This window comes from Fundulus heteroclitus, chromosome 18 (assembly GCF_011125445.2).
Source record: "Fundulus heteroclitus isolate FHET01 chromosome 18, MU-UCD_Fhet_4.1, whole genome shotgun sequence".
NCBI classification, from domain to species: domain Eukaryota; kingdom Metazoa; phylum Chordata; class Actinopteri; order Cyprinodontiformes; family Fundulidae; genus Fundulus; species Fundulus heteroclitus.
This window is the reverse complement of record NC_046378.1, coordinates 17014075-17039370: the sequence shown is the minus strand read 5'-3', so window position 1 is coordinate 17039370 and position 25296 is coordinate 17014075. Positions and strand designations below refer to the sequence as shown.

General features: G+C 37.7%; 1 protein-coding gene across 2 annotated transcripts in view; it reads left to right on the top strand.

Moving 5' to 3' along the window:
• Positions 1-24559, top strand: part of zgc:172282 (leucine-rich repeat and fibronectin type III domain-containing protein 1-like protein) — a 285696-nt gene extending 261137 nt beyond the window's left edge. The window contains exons 11-12 of one of the 2 annotated variants that reach the window (XM_021310766.2): positions 1250-2230; positions 21888-24559. Coding sequence is in view for 1 of the 2 variants with exons in the window: in XM_021310767.2 (XP_021166442.2) it covers positions 1250-1257 (8 nt within the window). In the remaining variant the exon portion in view is untranslated. The remainder of the gene's footprint in view (positions 1-1249; positions 2231-21887) is intronic. The other variant, XM_021310767.2, reaches the window with a different exon arrangement.
• The last annotated feature ends 737 nt before the right edge of the window (positions 24560-25296 follow it).

Below are 25296 nucleotides of genomic sequence, written 5' to 3'. Positions count from 1 at the left end.
AACTTAAAAAATAAGCTGAGCTATGAATGCAACCGAGAAATAATCATCCTAATAAATAAACCACCAGTTAAAGATAACAATAGTTTTTGGCACACAATATTTTTCCTTGTAATGATTTTAGATAGTACAAAGCAGAAAAAGAAACAAAAAATCCAAATTGTTTTCATTAAAACTAAAAGTTATTTATTAAGAAAACTTTTAGTTCTATAATGCCTGGAGAGTAAATTCAATGCACCACACTCCTTGGCCTTTGAAAATTTAGACAGCATGTCCTTTAAAAATACTAACAGAATAAAAAGACTTAATGGTCAGCCGTGTCCTTTTCAAATGTATTGCCTTAAGCAAGGTTTGAGGACTTTAGCTAAAAAAAAAAAAAAGTAAAAATACTGACATTTAAACCTTTTGCTCCTGCATACTTGGTAGTTTAAGATCATTTGATTTGCTATGTTTTCCAGAGGAAGTATCTTGCAGATTTTTTTTAAATATGGCTATTATATATGGGATAATAAGAGAGTCTTACAGTATGCAAACCTTGACTAGAAATAACATGGTAATTAATTTAACTATACTATTTAGTAGTTCTGTTTATTACAGGGTAAAACATGCATATCAATCTGATTTTAGAAGGTTAATTAGTCAGGCTATCTGCACATGAAGCCATGTTGAAAGACAGGCTGCCCCTGGCTTAACCACTGTAGTTATGAAAGATCAATGTCTTAATAAATATTGGTTTACGCTTCTTTAGTATTTACACAACAATTGTTCATGTTTTTATAATAAGAACTATCACCAAAAAACTAAATTGGTTTACCTTGTCAATGCATTAAATAAAGAAACAAACCTATTTTTCCAGCTAAATGACCAACAGTACAGAGCAATAGGTGGGAAAGATATGTTGTTGTGTTAGTTCATGCTGAAAACCGCCAGCAAAGACATTGGCCCTTTGTTCAAATCCCACAAAAAAGAATTAAATAGTGGGAATGATATGACAAAACATTTTAACTATTTTGAATCGTTACTTTTAAAACCTTGATTTACCAAAATTTTGTTTTACAGATGGTACAAATCTTTGTATTACTTTTTTTTACTTTTGCTGTTTTACCCTGAACCTTTTGTTTCTTGCTAATATTCAGACCCAGTATGATTTTCTTTTCCGTTTAAAGAAATGCAGTACCCTTACTCTCATTCTAACTTTTTTAACATTTGAAAGGTCCATTTACAAACCTTATCTCACTTTCCTCTTTTATAGAACCCTGATGCTGTTGTTCTGGCAGATTTGGAAAACAAACATCACCACAGAAGAAGGAGATGGAAACTCTCAAGACAAAAGGCCCTATAGCTCATCTCCCTGCATCTCCTGTTTCCTGCATCTATTACTTTCTTTCTATGGATATCATGATGTTATAAAAACCTATACAGTTGGATTTACTTCCAAGTGCTTCTACTGATTCTCACATCTGGATTGGACTGCCGGTCAAAACTTGCTGGTGGTGGGATCATCTGAATCATTTGTAATGTAAGGGCATTTTCTGTTTTAATAGATCAGTATCAGTGGGGAAATTGGAACATTGGGCGAAGGCCAAAAAACTACTTGAGCATATGAAATATTGCAAGAATAAATGAAGTAACAACCCCTAATAAATTAATTAACAATCCGTATCAGAAGCAGCATTGACAGAAGCTGAGTGGATGGTTGAAAGAGAGAGATAATTGATGGTTCATCATCGAAGAGAATATGGATTCAATGGTACTCACACTCATGCAGGCTGTACATTTTGAGTCTGGTGTTTCATATAAACATAGTCTAACCTAACACGTGGGGCATCTGAAGTTGCCAACTCCATGGGGCTCCATTCTATTAATCAATTCTGAATAACACAGTTCTACAACGTGTTAATGAACTAAGCTGTTCTGCACTGGCCACTGACCTGGAACTGGATCTGTACAGGGACTGGACCCTGTTATCTCGTAATTATAATCCAACCTGTGGAAATTACAAAGAATGTAGAAAAAACAAACTGAACGAGCACTAACCAGGGAGGTTGGGACAAATCTGGAACCACCGGAGACCAAACTGGAATTCTATGTTGGAAGATCTATGCTAGACTACATAGCTCTCTGTCTGCTACTACTGTAGTCCTTTATGCTCTGCTTATCACTGGTGGGAATGGTAAAGACCATAAGGACCATGATCAGGATCTCTCACATCTCTCCAGGACCCTCTCAACAGGTGAGTAGTCAGTTGTTTATGCAATTAACCCAGCCAAAAGAGCAATCAAATGAGAAGTGTTCACATTGAATTGGCCAGCTTCAGTAATTAGTGTGACACGTTACCCGTCAGCAGCCACCGTGAGCATTCACCAATATTGGGTCCAGCTTGATGGTTTAGAAAACATTAGACTCTACAATTCCTTCTTTTTGTAAACTAATGAGGGTAACAGTTTAACAAGCCTGTTTCTAATTGCTGTCAGCTAGAAAATTAGAGAACCTCCTCTGCTAAACAATCTCTTTCATTAGAATTTTCCAGCGACAATGTCACCACAGGCGACAGGAATTGCATTCCTACTACAGTTTGGATCTTGCTCTATGCATGTCTTAGCAGCTCCATTTCTCATATCCCTCTCCTCCATTTTTCCATTTGATCTCCCCTTTTATCCAGCCTACCTAAGGCAGTGACTGAACACTGGTGGAGAATTTAATATGCTGTGATGGGATATGGTTTTAAGCAAACATCGTAGCCTTAAGGGAAGTTCTTTGTCTGTACAAAAGAGGGTCATTGATATCTATTTAGTCAGATTAAACAGAGGCGAATGTCACGTTCTGCAGAATTGAGTATGTCATCTCTAGGTATAGGATATATGTTTACTTTCAGTTTGAAATTAATTTTATGTTAGATTATCAACGGCATATTCATTTTTATTTCTTCTTTTCTACTGGATGGACACTTTCTGATATTAGTTAGACATAATTTGTAAATACGCGAGTGTCCTTTTAGAGAATAGGGAATGGGAAAAATGAGAAAAGAGCTTCTCTCCTCAATTTGCACTTTAGAATTGCCAATTGCCATGTTGTGTCACTAGCACCCCTGTTGTTTAAATGGGTATTAAAATAACAATTTCTGTTTTCTCTGCTGCGCACGGAAGAAAGGATTGTTTCAACAACCCTCTTATTATTTGTTTATGATCCTACAAAGTGCGCTTACCCACTAATACTTTGCTTCATCATATACAATTACATAAACATGCAAATTAATGTACGCTTTGAAGGTCACTGTGAAACTGAATTTTATGTGCATTAACCTTAAAGTACCCAATGACAAACCATCATTTATTTAGTAACATCCTTCTTTTTGATTGAGAATTCAAATAAATATTAGCTTTTTAGTGATATTAAACACAAAATAAAAAGATTTACATACCCTCACCAACCTTTTCTAACAAAGCAACTTAATTTCAGTTGAATTGTGATACGTGATTATGTCTGATATCAAGAAACACAGTCACATAAAAGAAAGTGTTGCATGTATTAGAAAGGATGAAAGGAAGCAAGATATACACTAAAGGAAAAGACATTGACAAAACCTTTATTGCTTACTTTATGACATCAAAGAAGGAAAATGGTTTCCTGTTTTAAGTCAGTTAGGATAACCATAATTGTTTCTGTTTTTTAAATAGCAAAGTAATGGTAAATGGCTTGAACTTGTAAAGTGCTTTAACTAGTATTGACGACCTCCAAAAGCGCTTCACACTTCGGTTTTAGTCATTCACCCATTTAGACATTTGTTCACAATTTTTATTTTTTATTTTTTCAAATTTAGAAGTTTACAAACACTAAGATTATTGTGCCTTTAAACAATGTTGGGAAGCTCAGCTAATGTTGTCATGTTTTTATAAACTTCTGGTTATTTCACAAAATTTGACTAAGAAAGAAAATCATAAATAAGATATTGGGAAAATAACTGTTTAAATAATGCCCTTTATTGTGTTCTGAATGTGGTGGCTATATCTAGAAAAACGTAACAACGGCCTGCTCTAAGAGCTAAAACAGAACGTGTTGCTTGTAGTTAGCATCGCATCTGTAGTTATCTGATTGGTTCTATCCTGTTTCTACTGACCCTGTTTGTCCCGCCTTCTAAATCGCTTTCCAGACTGATATGCCGTGTTTACAGTGTAAGTAATTCTGGCTGACCAGGCAACAGCCTTCATACCATTCAGAAAAGAAACTTGTTCGTATCCCAGACATGATGCCAAATGTGAAAATCATTTTCAGAACAGAAACAAAAGGCCTTGTAAAATAAATGCTGGCTGAAGCAAATGTCATCATCCAGTCTAACCAGTCTTGTCCCAACATTGCCAAAAAGGGTAAGAAACCATTATTCCTAAAACAACTTAAATCCTGGATACATTTTGTAAAAAGGTACACAGAAGCAAAGCTTAAAGATTTTGGTAGACTATCCAGCAGTGTGTTCAAGTTAAACTTGTTCAAATTCATCTTGTACATATGTTTTATTGAAGGAGGTACTGGTACATTTCACAGAATAAATGTTAGCATATTTAAAGAACAATTATGTGAAAATGTTAAGGCAACATTTTAAGACCTCAGCAATGAATTTTAAAGTATGATCCAAAGGGACAATGACCGGAAGCACACTGCCATATTACAACTTATTTAAAACATTAAATATATTGTTTTTGATCAGCAATCACTGACTTTAAAACAAGTAATGAAGAATGCTCCAGAAAATGTTCCAAGAGGTTTTGTTGATCTTAAGAGACCTAAAACAGTAAAATTTTAGTCTGATTAATGTCAGACAGATAGAAAAAAGGTATTTGTATCTTTATACAGATGATGTGAACATGGTTTTAACTGTATTTAGAGCTAAAGAAAAAGCATTTGACAACTTTCCTTTTCTCTAAACCTATGGTTATAAAGCAATCAAACAATCAAAATAACGGTCACATTTACATTTGAATAAAGTTAGTTTTGCATTTTGTTAGAGCACACAGTGCAGAGAAGTTCTGATTGGCAGATTATTTCTAGCTCCTTTCAGGAATCTGTGACTGTATCAGTGGGTGTGTCTTTCCAGGATGGCATGACTAACTGGTGTATCATTGCAGGTGTATGACTTTGAGCTGTGTACATAAGCAATCATATCTTCTGCCTCCTATAGATTTAAATTGAGGCCTTTGGTCCCTTACAGAGAAAGACACATCATGAGTAACAGTCAGAGACTTAAACAGATCTTGTATTAAAAAAGTATTGCTCTAGTTTTCTCAGTTGTTCTCTCTCTCTATCTCTCTCTCTCATTCTCTCTCTTTCTATAAAATAACATTTGTTGTTTTGCAAGCAATACATTAAAGTTGTTATAATAAAAACAATGTCAAAATATTTTATCCTACAGTCTCAAAGTGACAAGTTTTGAACCAACTTTTGCCATGATTTGGCATGCACAAAATTGTTATGGAAAATAAGGCACACCACTAAGTGCTCTATCTGTTGGGGAGGGACACCATTTTGTTGGGGATACCAGAATTACTTTCCCTCAGCTGTACCCTGAACAACTTTTCCATTTCTTGTTTGAATGCCCAGTCAATGGATAGTTGATCTGTTGTGCACATTGGAAGTACTGGACGATATTACGGTTAGACACAGCAGATGTTGTCGGATTTGCAGTTTTCCAAAAAAGGTGAACTGCATTTGACCACAAAGAAAGTTAAAAAAGCTAACTGCACGGTACCGAGGGTGCCATTCTACCAAGAATTTTCCATTGCACATCTACACTACATGTAGCAATATTGTATTCCTCTTTTGGGACACAATGACTCAAACTTCTTATACAATTAGCAAATATTGCAAGTGTTTTTTGTCATTTTAATGATTATTTTAATGAAATCCTAATTTGTACTATTTATTTTATCAAAACTAAGTTTATATATATATATATATATATATATATATATATATATATATAGAGAGAGAGAGAGAGAGAGAGAGAGAGAGAGAGAGAGAGAGAGAGAGAGAGAGAGAGAGAGAGAGAGAGAGAGAGAGAGAAATGTTAACCTTCTAAAAGAATGTCCATGTACACTTTATGCACTCAATGCCTGATCACAGCTCATTTTGCATAAATCAATGCATCGATGCAATGTGGCAAGAAGGCAAACAGCTGTTGGCTCTGCTAGGGGGTTTAGACAGCTTTAATCATGTGATGACATCTGTAATGCTAAGTCTCATTTTGCTCTGGACAATATCCCATATTCTCTCTGTAGGCTTTAGATCAGAACAGTTTTCTGACCAGTATATGTTGATATTCTGCTCACAAATCTAGGTATTGGTAGTTTTGGTAGTGTTGGAAGGTGCCAAGTCCTGTTGAAAAAGAAGTTCAATAAAGCTTGTGTCCTGAACAAAAATGGAAACAGAAAGGGCTCTGCGACTTTCTAGCAGATGGCTGCGCTGAGTTTGGACCAATGCAAGCAGATGATACAGCTTGTCAAATCAGCGTCAAATCAAGCATCTGCCAAATCCCTCTTACTCCAGACTATGGGGCATTGAATTTCAAATTCAATGCTAAATTTACTTTCTTCTCAACAGAGGAGTTTGGACAACTGAGCAACAGTCCAGTGCATTTTTAGCCCAGGTGAGACACATCTGACTTTGTCTCTAGATCCAGAACACAAGACATTGAACAGATGTAGCTCATGTCCTGAATATGTCAGTGTGCAGTACCTCTTGAAGTGCTTTCCCCTGCTGGAGTCAATGCCCTGTGTATCTCCCCAGAACTCTTGCTTCACATTCCTCTCAAAACTGCGAGTATTACTGTTTCTTTTAAACACATTTTTTTTATCTAAAAACTCAAAATCAACACTTATTAGATACAGCTCTCTGAACAGCCAGGTTCTGAAGCAATGACCTTTTGTGGCTTACCTTCCTCTATGTAGAGCAGTGTTCAGTGACTGTTTGCTGGACAGTTGTCAAGTCAGCAATTTTCCTCATAATTGTACAGGCTAATATGTAACATTTCTGTTTGTATCATCAAAATGAACATAAATGAATCCTCATTTCACTGTTATGAAGATATAGGTACAAATCAAAAAATAGAATATCATGAAAAAGCCAAAAATTAATGTGGTACTCATTTTAGAAGTGTAACATACATATTTTATGTTATTAAATGAATACTGAAATAATTCAGTCCTTTATTTCTTGTAATTTTGATGACTATAATTTATAGATAATAAAAAATAAAAAATGCTAAGAGTTACATATTGGAAGCTCATTGTATCATACACTAATCCACTAATTAACTCAAAATGACTGCAAAGATTTCCTGAGCTTCTTACTTGAGCCCAAATGGTATTTTACTCTTGGTCAGAAGGCTACACAATCACTTGCAATCTGTATCCGCAAGCAGGGTAAGCTTTAAGAGGTGATTCCTAAAGAAGCTGGTTGTGTACAGACTGGGTATTCAAGTATATATAGAATGTTGAGTGGAAGGAAAAGGTGTGATAGGAAAAGGTTTACAAACTGCATAACTGGAGCCTTGAGAGGATTGTCAAGCAAAATCCATTGAAGAACTTGGAGACCTTAACAAAGAGTGGACTTGAGGCTAAAGTCAGTGCATCAAGAGCCACTACACACAGACAAATCCTATCATTGCGACAACTGTGACATTTCTCATGTCGAGCAAATCATGAATCAGAGCCTGGACTGATGTTTGCTGGTCCAAGGTCATCTTTTAAGATTAAAGAAAAAATTATTACTTGGGGTCCCATGTCATCTGCCGGTGTCAGGCCTCTGTGCTTTCTGAAATCCACCTTCAACACAGCCGTTTATCAGGAAGATTGAAAACACTTCATGCTTTCCTCTACTGACAAGCTTGAGGAAGATGCTAATTTTATTTTCCAGCAGGACTTGGCACCTGTCCATACTGCCAAGGGTACAAAAAGGTTGGTTCAATGACCATGGTGTTACTCACTGATTAGCCAGCAAACTCGCGTGACCTGAACCCATCAACAATCTTTGACTATGGAAATCCTGATTTTCTGTTCTACTCTATTCTATGAGGGATTTTCAAGAGGAAGATGAGAGAGACCAGACCCAACAGTGCAGATGACCTAAGGCTGTTTTGATGTGAATTTCAAAATAAATTACTTTTTTTACTGATATTCCAATTTTTGAGATTTAGATTTTGTAGCCTGACTAGTATTTTCCTATGTTGTTTTGCATAATTAACCATTTCAGGGACTTTAGCTATAGCATCTAGATAGATTGGGATTAATGTATTGCAATTGTTTCTTACATGGCAGATGAAGAAGATCATAGAGAAAGATACCAAAAAAAATGTAAAGGCTCCTCTTTTCTCTCCAAAAATAGATGTAAGTTTGGTTCCCTTCCTGACTTTAAGTCATGGAACTGAAAGAAGCTTGGTAGATGTTGCACACAATTTGATGAAGATGATGAATGACTGATACAGGTCATTACTGCCTCCCTGATATTGTTCATTGCTGTAACCTCCCACTGAACATTGTACTCCTTTCAGTCTCTTCTCAGAGATGTGGTGTTCCATTCCATTAGGAGGTCTCCATTTCTTCTGATTGAAATCAAGAATCAGTTATCCAATGTAGTATTCATACAAGCTCTGCAATACAAACAGAATTTACACCATTAACAGGGATTATGTGTTTCTATTTTTATTTGGCTGGATGCAGTTAAAGCTACACTACTAAGCTGCTACTACTCCTGTATGCATGAGATTACAATTTATTTTTTTTTACATTTAAGAAGGTCGATCTTCCTGTTTAAACTGTCTGTCTTGTTGTCCTTAAGCTTCCTGTCTCCAAATGGAATGATCTTATTATTGCTTAACTAATGAACTGGAAACAGGCCCATGTTTTTCGTTTTGCCCGATCATGACAGCAGCCATCTGTGACCATTGTGCAGCAGCAAGCTCCCCCAAGCAGACAGTTTGCTGTATTTAAAGAAGATAAAATGCGAGAGCGAGATCTCAACATGAGCTCAACCCAACTACACAAACTGATGGACCTTGCTTTGACTTCAATTTTAGCTCCATGTCCCATCTGGTCTCTGATGTGGCAGCTACGTGACTAGATGTGGATGGGCACACATTAGAGGATTTGTATGAAAGTGCTTGAGATTGCTGTCAAACACACTCATGGTATAAATGACATTTCTATCAACTTCAGTGATGGATGCTCAAGTCATTTCAGTCAACTTTCCAGCTGAGTATTTAGGAATTATTTAATAGCCAAAAATAAAATCAGTCATATTTGGGGCCACTGCATGTAGAGTTGGTAAACAAGAATTGTGTTGATCTGAAAAGCAGAAATCACATAGAAAAATAATGTTTAAAAAGTGCCATTTATGAAACGATGAGGCAAAGGATTCTAATGTGATAACTCAACAACAGGTAAAAGAGACAAGAGCAGGCAAAAACAGAACTCTAAAACAAACAAAGGTCTTTTTTTCAAATATTGGCAGACATTTTCTTAATCTAACCTCATTTCGGTAGGGTATGAAAAATGTAGCATTTTTTTGCTTAAAGTTGACCGCTTATCATTTAGTTTTGTTTGTTTGATCAAAAATTGTATAATTTAATCTAAAATAACACTAGTTGGATAAATAGGTTAACAAATTGATCTGTGTAAACGCCAGTAAGGTATCAAAGTTAAACTCTGAAACTCTAAGAAGGGTTGTTGTAATATTATTTAATAAACTGGAAAAAAAATAAAAACATAATATATTTTTAAAAAGCTCTACAAAATGCTCAATTGTATAAAAACAAATTATGTACTACATTATCATTTAAGTAAACCATGGAGATGTAAATAATAAAGTTCAACATTTAGCATTTATGTCTTAGATTGCATTGAATTCACAACATCACTTTCCAGTACTGGGCAAAAACAATAAAATCACTGCACTTGGGGATGTTGAAGAAGTTGTTTCCTTCTGTAAAAACATAAAAAATACATATTACACAAAGGTGGTATTTATCAGTTGAATATTCTAGCATTGTAGAGAATCAATTTAAGAAATGAAAAAAATGGCAGTACCGTATTTTTCGGACCATAAGCCGCAGCGGATGCTATTTCACACACTGAAATAACATGTCTCTGTGTGTCTTTGTCCACATATAAGGGCACCAATGAAATATTCTTGCCAAGTGTGTAACATCACACTACCCCTTCACATATACACCTCTCTCCTGCGAGAGAGCTATCCGTCTCTGTCAGGAGGACAGAGTAGTTGGACTACACTGCCCTGTTTCTAACATACAACCAAAATAAACTTACTAGGTTTATTGTTGCTAGTGCGTACTCCAGGTGCTGGCTGCCTAAAGGCTCCCACATACTCGGGCATACTGTGCACATACTGTGAGCTTGGCGGACTCCACGTTGACTCTCCACGGACGTTTCCTTCTTTTCATAGTCGAGCATACTGTTGTATACATTTCTTGCAGCAAATTTCCACAATTCCCACACTTTCTGCCAGTGGGACGGAGCGGCAGAACGGATGGAATCCTAGAGCTCCCACCGCACACCTGTCTGTGAGAACAGAGAGGGACTGTGATGCCGTGCGTCCTTGCGACCGTCTGCTTGAAGTTCCTCAGTGTATCAAGCTCAGTGTCACATATAAAACAGTTTGATGTATAGACTTCTTGCCGCCGAGAAGATTGTAGTGTGACACGTACCTGTATGCGCAGAGTCCGCCTTGAGTACGCGTGGGCAACGCCCGAGTATGTGGGGGCCCTTACAATGATGCAATTCTAGTTTTGACGTTACACCCAGGCAGTCTTATAGACTGCTAAGGGGGACACGGTGTACTGTAATGCACCGAATATCTATTGAAGGCATTGTGCCACATAAAATCGGTCAGTAATCAAAACGGTAATCATATATTAGATGCATCTGATTATAAGGCACACAATAAATTTTTGAAAAAAAAATAAGGATTTTGAATTTATAGTCCAAAAAATGCACTACTTTAGCTAATGGCACTTTTTCATATGAAGCGTCAAAAACAGTTATCAAGTCAACTTATTCTTATAGCATAATTTATCTTGGTAAAGTATTTCTTTAAAAAAAAATGGCAGGGGGATCCTTATTTCTTCTTCTGCTTGATATGGATAAACCATATGTCGATAATTACAACAGTCTCACTAGGAAAAGCCAGAATATTTTGCTTTAAATAAACACATATTTGTATCATATCTATTTCCTTACTCACTATTAAGTAAAATAACATACTGAACATTTACAAAGAGTTATGATTCCAAATCTTTTTGCTGGGCATTGTAGATTTTCTCACTGGCCTTGCCCCCATCAGCAACAAAAGGCCTTGAGAGATAATTCAGTATCCTTATTTTTGTTCAGAACAATTGGCAACATCTTTTAGCTGTATGTGCAAATCTAATAGTCATATCTTTTATTTTTAAAACCTAGTAGGTAGTGACATTCCAGTGGTGATTTAAGACAAAGAATTTTGCTTTGGGAACAAAACTATTGGTGAGCAGAAAGGTTGAAGGCTGGCTGTGGTTGTAAACAAAAGTGTTGTGTATCACAATCAGTTTAAATTGGAACATAACAGCTTTAGGGTTTAAATGGGAAAAGTAAGGAAAGAAATGGGAGGAGGAGGAGGGATATGAGGAGAAGTGTAAAGATGACAGGCAAGAGAAGATGCGGAAGAGAGGTGGAAGAAATAGGAACAGAGGGGGAACAGAAGGAGAACAGTGAGTGGGATGTGTGGCGAATTGCTCAGTGTGTATCGAGCTCCAGCTGTATTGTGCTGTGTGGTGCCTTTGGTTCTTCTGAGAGAAAACATGGTACTATGAATAATAGATGACAATGGACGCACAGATGGCATGTTTATTTTTGAAAGAATTTATTTTGTGACCCTCTTTCCTCTTTTAACTGAGTAAAAAAAGATCTTACCAGCACAGATGAACAGATATCCAAAGACACAGTTTTATATAATAGGACTTAATCTGTAAATGAAGGGCAGATGAAATGTAAGTGTTTAGCGGTGAGTATTTTCAGTTTAATTTATGGGGTTTAGACCACTACCCAAATCATTTTAGTTTTGATCCGATACGGATTGATTACGGATTATAGATTTCCAAGTAAAGTAATGGTCCTTAAAAAATATATTTCTATAAAGTGACATGTTTATTTCTAAAAATGTGAGCACTTTTTTCAAATGTTAAATGCCTGACCAATACTTACTAATCTTTAAATCTGGTTTAAAAAATGCCTTTAAAAATAGCCAATTAATCAATTTTTTTCCCTTTTGTTTCATAAAAACAAGTTTCTGAAATTATTTTTAAAAACATACTTTTATTTCAGTAATCTCAATTGGGAGTTGACCTGAATTTAAAGTGCAACCTATTATGAGCTTTAAAACATGCTTATAAAACAACATGGTAGGCCCAGCCATTGTAAATAATGAAAATATAACAAAAAATGCTTGCTGTTAGTTATATTACACTTCACTAGACTTGTGTAACTTCACACCGACGTAAAAAATAAGTTAGTTAATTGCCTCGTCTTAGGATAAAAAGGTTTCCTCTTTGAAGTATTTTGACAACATATTTTCCTAAATATATATTCAACATTGCATGCTATTACCAAAACAATTTTCCCCTTCCGGGAATGATATAGTGTAAAGTTTCATGGAAGCCTGGGAGAGTGTATTGGAAAGAAAACCTTGATTTTTCAAAAAATTAAATCATGAGCTGCACCTAGTCCTAGCAGTGAGGTAGGGATTGTCATTCTCCCTAAGATTGTGTCTTAGTTTACATGTACAAAGAGCATAGCTTTAGGCCTTTCACTGGGCACTTTAAATTTAGATTCTTCAGCCACAGCTGTTTTTACTTTCCTTGACCTTTTATTTTTTTTGTGCCACAAAAATTCACTTCTTTTCATTAATGCTGGTAAAATGTGATGCTGGGTTCAGACCAAATGCCTGTTGAGCATCAAGGGCATCGGGTTTACATGAAAAGTCTATGGTGGACGTGCATCAGGGGGCTTTGAGAGGTTCTGCGGTTCGTCATGCACATCTTGCATTTGCAGCTTTCGGCACATGTTATGCTGTTCGTTTGGCTTGACACGCTTTAAGCACCTCTAGAGCGGCCGAAGCTAGAGTAGCTAAATCTGAACTTTTGCAACTAGACGCGGGGCATCAACCAATCAGAGAAACTCCGTTATGTGATGTATGGGGGAAAAATATTTTTACTTCTTACCACTGATAAATGGTAACACCAAGCCTCCTGAATGATGCCCACTAACCTGAGACAGATGCTCTTCAGTTGAAATGGGGTGCCTGTAGTTATCCTGGTGGGAGATGCTGGTCAGCAGGTTGTCAAACTGGGCTAGGGTGATACGTAAATAGCACTGAAAGCGACCCTCGTCTATACGCAGCCCCTGCAGTAGGCGGTGAAACTCATCAAACTCAAAATGTGTCTGAATTATCTGGTGAATTCAGACATGGCACCTATTATATTATATTATTCAGTATAAGAAGCCAAGCCCCTCTCTTGTTTTCATCCTCAGTTCTACAGAGTCCAGCAGAAGAAAATAACAGGGTAGCTCCTCTCAATGGGAGCCACTTTGCCAGATGCGGCGTCAGGCCGTTGAGGCTCTAGACAGCACGCCTCACTTTTATGTACACACGCATCCAAGTTGAGGGGTTGGATGCCTGTTTGACTCTGAAAAGGTAATTTTTCTGGACGCAGCATAACACTTTGTAATGTAAAAGCATAACCCAGCCCCCAGACCAATTTGGAAAAGTGCTACCAAAGTGGGCGGTGCCAAGAGAGCCTGAGCGGCAGGACTAAATGTTGGGATGAGCTGTTGCAGATTAAATGGGGTTGTGGTCAGGAAAGGGAAAAGGAAAGCTTATTTAGCTTATTTTGACAAACTGAAGCATTGGGTTGTTTTTGACACACTAAAGTGTTGGGTTGCAGGTCCATGCAGACAGTGTGCAAGCCCATTGCAGCGCTAGAGATGTTTATACTTTACATGGACATAGATACACTTGTCTCCAAAAACACAGGGTGAGGGAGTACTCAACTTAACCAGTGTGAATGCAGAGAACGAGTAGACACAGTTGTTGTCACACACACAAATTGGCTGCGCATGAGTTGGTGTGTGTCTATGTCAGCTTAAAAGAAATAAACTGAGCACAGCACAGCTGGGTATGTTCACCCATTGCATATGAGAGGATGTAAAAATTGGGAATACTGCCTGTCTGTAAAGCTCATAGAGATCTATTTAAATCAAAGTTTTAAAAAACTTTATTTATGCTACAAGTGATTGAAACAGAAGTCAAAATCACTGTTTGTACTCATAAACTTGGCCCTTATACTCATCCCAGAAAGTATGCCAGTAAAATGTGTGCGCTGTTTTTGTTCACAGAATAAGTAGTAACAGCATAGCATTTAAAAATCTGTGCCCCTTGAATCTTCTGGGCCCTTTGATGTCAGTACAAATGAACTTGCTCAGTGAAGGATCCTATGAATTCCCCCAAACTTACGTTTGGGGGAATTCTCTAAGGTGCATAGCATTGCGATGTGACAATGCGTGAAGCTGGCAGAGATGGCACCATAGCTTCTTGTGCGTGGTGGTGCTGGTAGTTATGCCATGCATAGGTCTTTTAGGTGGAGGATTTCTCAACCCCTCATCACCGGAGGATGAGGGAGGTTTTCTGGAGCCTAGTGGGCCAGAGCCTTGTCAGTTTGAACCAAAGAAGACTTTTTGTATGTACAAGAAAGTTAAGTGTAAGACAATAGCAGTGGTGGGCACAGGCAATCCAAAAACAGATATTTGCAGTGTTAACATTGAGTTCATCACAATATCGTTCACGGTAAGTTTAGCAACTGTTTGTGGACGGTTAGCGTCCACTTTATTTTCTTTCGATTCCTGTAAGTACGATAACAACGTTCAAAATATTCATCCGCCGTTATTGTCGCTGTAGTGCCTCTAAATACACATCCAGGCAGACATGTCCATAAGAATAGCAGTCAAGGCCCAACAAAAGAACATTGTTAATAGCTGTACTGTTTTATTCTTACCTTTCTCATGGGTTAGGGATACCTTTCTAACCCTAACCCCACGATGTGGTCTTATTATTGGCTCCCATCACTCAAAAACAGAGATACCAGTGTCCGTGTATTTTTTTTTCTTCTTCTGTAAACAGTGCGCTGCTGTTACCTTAACCCTTTAATTAGCAGTGCAACTGAGCTTTTTGGTTTCATTACTGGTGCTGCATGAAGTGGAAGGAGACTCGACTCAGAGCTGGGCTTTTGGGTTGCTGCATGGCTCAGTGGGACTGATTTAAATTTTTTCCAACATTTCCATACAAAACACCAGCCAGTTTACTGCCTATCCTATAGCATTCCTTGTGGGACATTTAACTAGCAAGTTATGGATGGTAAAACGTGTTTCTACACAGCATTGATGAAACCGATTTTTATTTATGCTGTTCAATTAAAAAACAGGGCACATGAAATATACCAATATTTTAACCGAAGTAACCAAAAAAGTCATGATTTATTGCACGTTTATTAAAGAGTCTGATGACAGAGGGTAAAAAGGGACATCCAGAAATACTCAGCACTGTGTTCCAGGGTTCCAGCAGTGTTGCGACATCTGCTTATTATCAGTAGTTCTAGTTTTGTTTGATGGCAGTAAAGCTAATATTTGTGTTGGTGGAATATCAATTGCTGAAGCAAATTTTTTGTTAGCTGTGGCCACCACTGGACAATATGAAGTAATTGTTGCAGCAGGATGTATTGCCAAAATGAAAGGATTTAATTTAATGCAGATAGTACAGTATTGTACAATCAGTCATAGAGGATAAAATCAAATAGTAAGTTTAAAGCCACTATGGCCACCATGGCCCCTAGGGGACTGCACATCATTATAGGGGGTGCCAACACTGCTATGTACCTAGCCCCTTCGGATCACATTTTCCTCTTTTTCCGTCGCCCCTTGAGAAGAGGAGTCCTGCAAGACTGTGTCTCAGCCTGTTCCATCCGTGCGGAAAAAAAATAATTCTCATTCACCCCTTTTGGTCTCCTTCATCTTTTTCTCCCCAGCCATCCCTGGTCACACATAACCCTAGAGTTTGTCACAGGTTTCCCCCTCTCCAATAACAAATCGGTCAGTCTTACCATCATACACCATTTCTCCAAGCTTGTTATGTTATTGCACATTCCAAACTCCCATTCTCTGCTTTCACTGCTAAGTTACTCATCCATCATGTCATCAGACACCACAGCATCCCTTCTAAAATGCTATTTGATCCTTGTTCCCAATTCATGGCCCAAGTCTGGAAGGATTTTTGTTCACACTTAGGTATCAAATTTTGGCTCTCATCTGGAGTTCACCCTACCCAAACTAACAAACAATTTGAGAGGATGAACAAGGAGCTATAGAACACAATCCACTGTGCTTTTTTTCCCTGTAACCCTACCACCTGGAGTAATTGCCTTATCTGGGTGAATACTTATCTAACTCACATCTCTGCTGCCTCCCCTCTGTTTCCATTTGAAGTGTCCCTCAGATACCAACCTTCGCCTAACCTGTCCTCTTTTTCTTATTCAGTTATCACATATTTCCGTATTGACATTCAGCACTGCCTTAGACATGGAACTAAACAAAATCATCCCTCCAGAAAACATCCGGACAAAATAAGAAGATCCTTGCCAAAAGATGGATGTGTTACCTTTCCTTCTTTGGGTCATCTTAGAGCAACCTCTAGATTCAAAGACAAACATCCCCTGTTCTTGTATTAATAAATAATTTTAACAGTCTTCAGTTGTCCATAGTTGTTGCCTGCAAAAGGGTCTCAATAACGAATGCCATGATGTCATAACTTTAATTCCAAATCCTATCTTAGGATAAAAATTAAAATATAAAGTCAAGAAGGTATATATTTTATGGCCTTTTGACCTACAGACTCACTGGGTAGCTTTAAAAAAAAATTATTTGCAATCTTCATTTTGGGAAAAGATTAACGAAGAGGAGGAGGGCTAACCAACTGACTCACATTAAAATCTTCTATAAATCAATGGCCACTTAACAGAATTTGTTAAAAGAAAGGTTTACCAGATTGGTTTTTCGTGTAACTTGTGAAATAATTTGTGGGGATTTGGAGCTTTGTAAGTGAAGGTTCACATTCCTCAAGTTTATAAAAGTTGGACAGTTGTAAAGTTTTTTATAAATTTCACACTGAAGTAATGATGAGAGTAAGGTGTGTGTTTAAAAAACATACTACTTTGGCAGACAGTTGAACTGCAGTATATTTGAGGAGCCTTATTTCATATAGTGCTAGATAAGCATATCTGTTTATGTGTTAATTGGTTTACCTTTGTAATAATGGTTTTGAAGTCGGGGAGTCCTGAAGTATACTTTACAGTTTTTGATTCTTTAATTCTTTTATCAAACTGAAACATTGCACAGAAGTAAATGTTGTTGAGAAAGATAAAATAGTCTTAATGTGTACTGAAAAATTTGCAATGGCTTACACATTTTAAAACTGACAAAGAAACCATATGTATTATTTAGGCAGGGCAAGTTTATTTACATAGCACTTTTCAGTAACAAGACGATTCAAAGTGCTATACATGAGCAGAAAAACATTACGGAGGAAACTTTTACGTTACAACAGACAAACATTACATTGACAAATGAATAAGCTAAGTGAATCATTGAGTAGACTTCTTTCATACATTAACAAAAAGGTGTAAAATCACAGATTTAGGAATAGAAACAATTAAGTATATCCTTGGGGGTTTCTGATCTAAATTAATTTTGTCCAACTTTTCGAAAGCTACCTCTATAATAACTTATTTTGCTTCAATGTTTCACATGAACAAGCTTCATCACTAAAAATTCAAAACTTAATTGCTTCTATTCATACATTAACAAAGTCTTCAAAGCTACAACTTAAAGTCTCTGATCTGACCTTTCTGAACCACAGCTAAAATGGGAGAATTGTTTCTATCCATAATAAAGTTTCACTGGAATGAGATTCATCAGAAAAAATTCTAAGCTTAATTGTTTCTATTCATACATTAACAAATAAAGTTACAACTTGAGGCCTCTGATCTTACCTTTCTAAACTACAGCTAAAATGGCAAGCAGATTAAGGGAAAAAGCACACTGGTGGCGATGTCTGGCCACAGTCTGATAATGATGGAACGTTATCAGGCAGTACAGTAGCTCTCTGGTTCAGGTCACAGATGTCACAGAGCACCTTGTTTACATAACATCCAGGATAAATTAAGATTGTTTGCCTTTCAAGGCTGACAGGGAGGCCAGATTTGTTTTGGACAGACAGACTCTTGTTTTTCTGTCTGCCTTCACAATCCCTGCTACATCTCAATGGTGACTCCAAAACAGCCAAAGCTGTGGTCACTCTGCCAAAAGCCAAGCTTCCAGCTTTCTCCAAGATCAATTCCATTCTGCCAGCAAGTTCAGGAATCACAGCTGGCCTGTAGATCTGCTTACACAGCATGTTAGTCTGAGTGCTGGTAGCAAACATGTCCCTCACATAATTCAGGCAGCCTTGACATGGGCCAAAACAGTTGCCAACATTTTCAGAATTTCCCGATACTCTAGGTAACCGCCAGCTCCAAAAGGCAAAAATCCTGTTATCATAAATCCAATTTTGACTGCATTTTCAACATCCTCAACCGACAAAATGGACAGACACATGATCCTCCTCCCAGGAGTCCTCCGTGTGTACAGCTGGACATGTCCCATCGGGAACAGGGGCTCTCCTTCACCCAATCTTCTCGTTGAGAAAATGTAATTTTTTCAACCAAATTTTTATTTTTATTTTATTTTTTTTTAGATAACATGCAAATTCAACCATAGCTTAGATAACATGGTTGAATTTGCACGTTATCTAAGCCCAGACCCGGCTGCAGAAACAAATCACAGGGGGGGCATTCCATTTTTTTTATGGCGGCACACTTTAAAAAGTTTTTTATTACTTATTTATTACTTTATATATATATATATATATATATATATATATATATATATATATATAGCAATAGTGTAGTCAGTTTTGTCAAATTAGGCAGGCTTCCAACCAATTAGGCTTTTGAACACAAAAGCCTAATTTTTGTTCCAATTAGCTGGAACAAAAATAGTTAATGGGCAGGTTGTAAAAAAATTGGGAAGCTTTTCACAACATTTGTTGGGCTTTTAGAAAGAATTACTAACAAAATATATCAAAATAGTTGTCAACGTCGGACAGGAAACCAAAACATTTTAATAAAATGCCATCTCCTACAACTCATACTGGTCAATTTATTTTTTTAAATAAGTTGAATCTGTCGATCTGACATCATCATTGAATAGTAGATATAATGAATAATATTGATTGGTATGATAAAACAAGAAAAGAATAATGGTTAATCAAGTGTTTGGTCAGTGTAAACGCCCAGGAGGGGTTGAGTTCTACTTATCAACTTAAAAATATTTCATGACTGCGTGTAAGAGATATGTTTAATTGACCTATACTGAGAGAAATTAAGTTTATATTAAGGTAGATTTACAACTCATGTTGGGAAGCTATTTATAAATATTTTTTTTTCCGGTTGATATATCATGATTGTTAAAGAGATCGTGTGTGTTATTTGGTTGTCTGATTGCATATTTTGTTCGGAGGCCGTATGCACAGTTTTTTTCTTTGCTTCAGTGCAGTTGTGTGCTAATGGCATATTCTTATGTTTAATAGTTCTTATGTGTTTAATAGTTCTGTGCTTTTAATGTGAGAGTTTGAGATTTGGGCTTTTTTTTTCTTTTAAGTTGAGCAGGTTTTATGTTGGGTTACTGGAAACTATCAGTGAGATAGGGTAACCTGTAGTGCTGTGTCTTGACTCAAAGTCCAGCATAAGCTACACGCTTATTAGCATGAGATCAGGCTGAACACTGACTGAAGTAAAAATTCACACTAAGAGGTTCTGTAATTACAGCAGGTATGGAGCGCAAGGAGCAGAACAAAGCAGAGTTCCCTTCTGTCTGCAAGTAACCCAAGTTTCTCCAATTTGGCAGTAGATCTGTAACCTGACAACAGCCAGCTGCATGTATCGCTCCGCCTAGCTCCACTCACATACATCTGGGACACGGCTCATTGAAAATGATTTCCCCAACCAAATTTTTGGTCTGGCCAATCAGGACGCAGGGCGGGTGTTTCATGGATGTGACGTAGTGGAGAAGCCACCGTGAGATTCCAACAACAATGGCGGCTCGCATCGAGGAAGCAAGCGTTAGCATTGATGCTGCTATTTCTTCCGTGTTGTCCAATCTACCTAATATTGTTTCATTAAAACAACATCAGAGAACGGCTCGGGCGGTCAGCCCGGGATCGACTCCGACCCGCGGCGCTTTGCCGGCTGTCTTCCCCCCTCTTCTTAGCGCCTCGGCTCGCGGAGCGGGGGGGGGGGGGTGGGTGGTGGACGACACGTTTTCCGCGGACCGGCTCGCGGAGCGGGGGGGTGGACGACACGTTTTCCGCGGCCGCCTCGCCAAGATAGCGCTGCGGGAAACCCTGCACTACAGCCGCAAACACATAAAAAAAAAAATAAAAGTTTTTTTTTTTTCCGCGTCGGTCTCATCAGCGTCACGGGTTAGCTTCGGTGTGAGTGGTTGAAATAGCACGTTGATAAAGATGACAGACAAGTGGCTTATCCAATCATATGCAAGGAGTTTTGATAAGGCCCAGCCTTCAGTAAAGGCAATGCCTATGGCCGTGTCCCAGATGTATGTGAGTGGAGCTAGGCGGAGCGATACATGCAGCTGGCTGTTGTCAGGTTAGTAGATCTGCTCCTGGTGCTGCTAACTGTCGTAGCTAACCCTCCTAGCGTCAATGTTTACTCCACTTTAGACTTCAGTGCTGACATTTCAAACAGTAATTAATTGCGCTGCTTCCAGCTCACTCTTGTCTGCTTCGTTGTCACTTCTTGTAATTGTTTGGTAATCAGACCAAATTTCCATCCCGCTCTACCGACACCGACAGTGACCACAGCCGAACACCGCGTCGGCGACTGAAGGCTATAACTCAGTGTCCCGCCCCACTCCATCTGTGATTGGCTAGCATGTTGCCTTCAGTCGTTGATTTGATTGGTTAAATTGTATGATTGACACATCAAAGATAGTACTAACAGAACGATGGCCACTCCGACGTATATATATAAAAACAAAAGACAGCTTCCAGTGCAGGGCAGGCACAGCTGGCTCACAGGGCGGGCACGGCCCCCCAATGCCCGCCCATGCCGCCGGGTCTGTCTAAGCCATTACAAGGCCTTTGTTGGCAGTAGTATAAAGCTTGGTACTGCACATAACTCCAGACTTTTTGAATTGAGAAAGCTTCCTGGAGAGGAAGCGAAATGTCTTCAACTACGGAAAACAAGTCCAGTTGCTTTGTTTTTTACTTTTTTTGAATAGAAGCAGAAGAAGGGAAGATCCAGGGGAGTGAGGAGAAAGGGAGAGGAGAAAGGAAAAGAAAAGCATCCACCTTTACTCAGAGCAGGAAGAAAAAAAGTGCTTTTTTCATGTTAATTAGATAAATGCTCCTGTTTGCATAGGACTGACACTTTTTGATTGCCATGAGCACTGCTGTTTGTAAATAAGGATGAATACTTAGGAATCTTCAAAATAAGTCGAACATTATCACATTCAGTCATGTCTGCACTAACTTTGTTTTGAACTGTATGTTTTCTAAATAACTTCTGCATCAGAATTATATCTTTTACAGTCTACAGAAAACTCCATTAGGTTTTGATTTGTGTCTTCTGTGATGAACACATAACATTTGTGTGCAAGCTAAGTATTTTTTGCCCTCTCTTTTTGCTTCAGATCCAGTCACCAGAAGGAAAGCCAGTTTCTGGGATCCAAGAATAAAAAAAGAAGGATTTGGAGATAAAAGGCTGGAATAGCAGGGTAACGGATCACTACAGTCATTATTGATATCGTATATCACATTATTGTTACTGAAGAAGTTAACTCATAAAGTCATACACTGCAAGTCACACAATGGTTTAATGTGAAGAAAAAATGCAGTATGACCATAAATTACTCCACAATCTGCGTTAATAACATTATGACTGTCATCATTTGAGCACAATTCGTCTTCATTACCACCACCGCTATGCTATGCATACAGCATAGGTAATAACTACACAAATCTCACTTTTTTTTTTTATCTCTCAATGGTTTCACCTTTAAATACATATTTTAAATATTGCTTTAAACAATTATAAGTATTTTCCAGGCTTCTGTATACAAACATCTCCCTCATTTTGTTTGACAAAAACAATTATATTTGTGGCCATATCATACACTAACCTCATGTGTGTACCTATTTGCACTATCTTTTGTTCTGCTGTGTCACCATAAATGTTGGCATCTTGATGGTTACACAGATCCCAGCTGATACTGCATGTACAATGGTAGACCAGGAACTGGATGGAGAATCTTAAAAACCCATACTAGAACAAGCACACTACAAAAAAAGAAGGAAATACAATAAATGTAAATGCATAGTCTTCACCCCCTCGACCCCCACCTCTCACCCCACCCCATATGTTCCTCCTACTCTCCTTCGGGGAGGGGGGGGGGGTCTTTATATTTTGTATATGTACATAAAGCAATTCAAAATCTATAGTTTTGTACATGTAATTTTTATGGTGTGTGGATATTTTCTAATAAAGTGAAACAAAATGAGTTAATCTGTCCACGAGTGGTTGCTTTTTCCTGTTTTTCTTTAATCACTGTCTTTGTGTTTCATAATATTATAGCAGGTTTGGTACAATGACATGCAAGGTATAATTATCCTGTTGTAAAATGCAGTGTAATAGCTGGATCCAACAACAGTTTACAAACTGTTCGTGTAAATATTGCATAGGGCAATTTCTCAAGTATAATTGTATATTTTTCTCCTTTATTAGTGAGTTAAAAAATCAAGATTATATTTTTTTTCATATACAAGCAGCCCAAGAAATATAGTTTGTAACCATGGTTAAACTTGCTTTCCTATTTCATTTTGACCATTCTAAAATTAACCAGAAACAGTGATTTTCACACTGAAGTGATGCCAACATTGGAGATGATGGTTACCTTAAAAGCTTAGTTAACTCATGCTGGTTTTGCTTTAAACATGGTGAAAACTTGAAAAATTTAGTTGGAATTTAAAACTAGGAGGATATCAAAATGGAAATATACTTTTATTCGCTAATTTTAAAAGTTTAAATAGAAATGATTATACAATTGACTTTTACATTATGCTATATTATATTTTTTATTATAAGAAGAAGAAACTTTGCACGTGGGCACATAAAGACAGAAAATGTGTGAATTACCCAGTGATTGATTACCTTATTCAGAATAACCTTGTTTTTAAAATGAGGATCATTAGTTACAATTCTCAAAAATTTACACTGTTCTTTAGAGTGTCTGAATTCCATTCTCGTGGGAGTGAAAATGAGAACATATCTCAATAGTAAATACCATCTTGTAGGATTCAATCCTGTTAGCTCCCTAATGTGAATTGATGGTTCTATGCTGACATCCTGGAGTCTGTAGCGTACTACAGTTTTTGACAGGAACAGCTTCCTGATTAGTATAATTAGAGTAGTTTATTACTTTTATATAACCCCATGAAGAACATTGCGACACAGCAGGGCTGAGAGTGGAGCTAACTGATGTCTTTCAGGTAGGTGAGATTGATCAGTCTTGTCTCTGTTTTATCTGCAGGTTGTTACTGTCAGTTTTATTATTTCTGAGAGCCATAGTGGGGGTAACCTGTTTTCTACTGCTGTGTGGGGTGTAACTAATTGCAGGAAATTTCAAGTGGCTGAAAAGAAAAGAAAAAGCTATTTAGAAAATGACCTATTTTGGTAAATAAATAAATTCCTAATGTGGAAACTGCTGTCAGCTTTACTACAAATAATCTTAGTGCTAAGACCCAACATTTAAGAGACACAGACAAGAGTGTGCTGTGGGTCAGAGGTTAGCAGCCTATTTGCTGTACAGGAGCTCACACGTGTTTAGGAACGGGAAGGAACTTTCACCCATTGCGGATGCTGTCCATTCTGACACAAACTGAGGGAAAAGGAGGAAGGGAGAGTGAGTCTGCATATATGAAAGGCAATCTGAGTGGGTGACAGAGACGTTACCAGGAAGAGGAGAAGTCCAAATATGGCATACTGTGTAACGAGACACCAATTCCCTCATGCCTTAGAGACTTTTTTTCTACAGTTTATTTTATGTATTGATCCCCCACCCCATATATCTACCATGCTTATTTATTCTTATAAAAACAAACTTAGAACACTGATATTAGAGAGAGTTTTAGAGTTTTGTTTTTTTGGTTTTGTGGGTGGTAGTACCCACCCAGGCTTAGGGTGGACACCCTAAGGAAGAGGACTTCTTTTTGGGGTCTTTTAAGATTTTTAGAAGACTACCGGGATGGAGAATTTTTCTCTTTAAGAGAATGATTTGGAACTGCTTCACATTTTTACATAATCATAATCCTTGATTTTGTATTTTGATCACTAGTTTTGTATATTTTTTGCTTTGTTATAAATTAAATGTTTTCTGACCACACCTTGCTTCTGGGAGTTTCCTTTTTATTTGGTAAATGTGTATTTAAAAACATTTGTGGTTCCTGACTGGGTAATACAATAGTTGCACGTGTTAAAGTTAGAGTTAGGGGGACCCCCTGTAAAGGATATTACTTTAAAAAGGGAGACAGCCTGGGAAATCTGGATAAAGCTAACGCCCTATACAAAAAAGAAACAGCAGCCCTCTTGCTAGAATTACAGTGATTCTGGTTCCATTCTTTTAAAATTTCCATATACCCAATCACTATTCAGGTTGCGTGAAGTCTTGACAAGCAGCATTTACTCCTCCTTAAAAAGCGTAGAGCCACAGTGGACAGTCATCTGCATTTTCCATGGCTTTGCAGCAATCCCTCATACTGAGCAAGCATGAAGCGGCAGTGGAAAGAAAAACTCCCATTTAACGGGAAGGAAAAACCTCCAGCAGAACCAGGCTCAGTGTGAACGGTCATCTGCCTCGACCTACTGTGGGTTAGAGAAGACAGACCAGAGACACAAAAATAAAGACAAAAAAAGCACAGAAACACACATTGATCCAGGAATCTGTTCTACATTATATGGTAATAGTGGGTGATCTATCTTCCCTGGATGATGTCACAGCTAACAGAAGGCCAGACCAGGTGTACCTACTATGCAGAAAAAAAAAG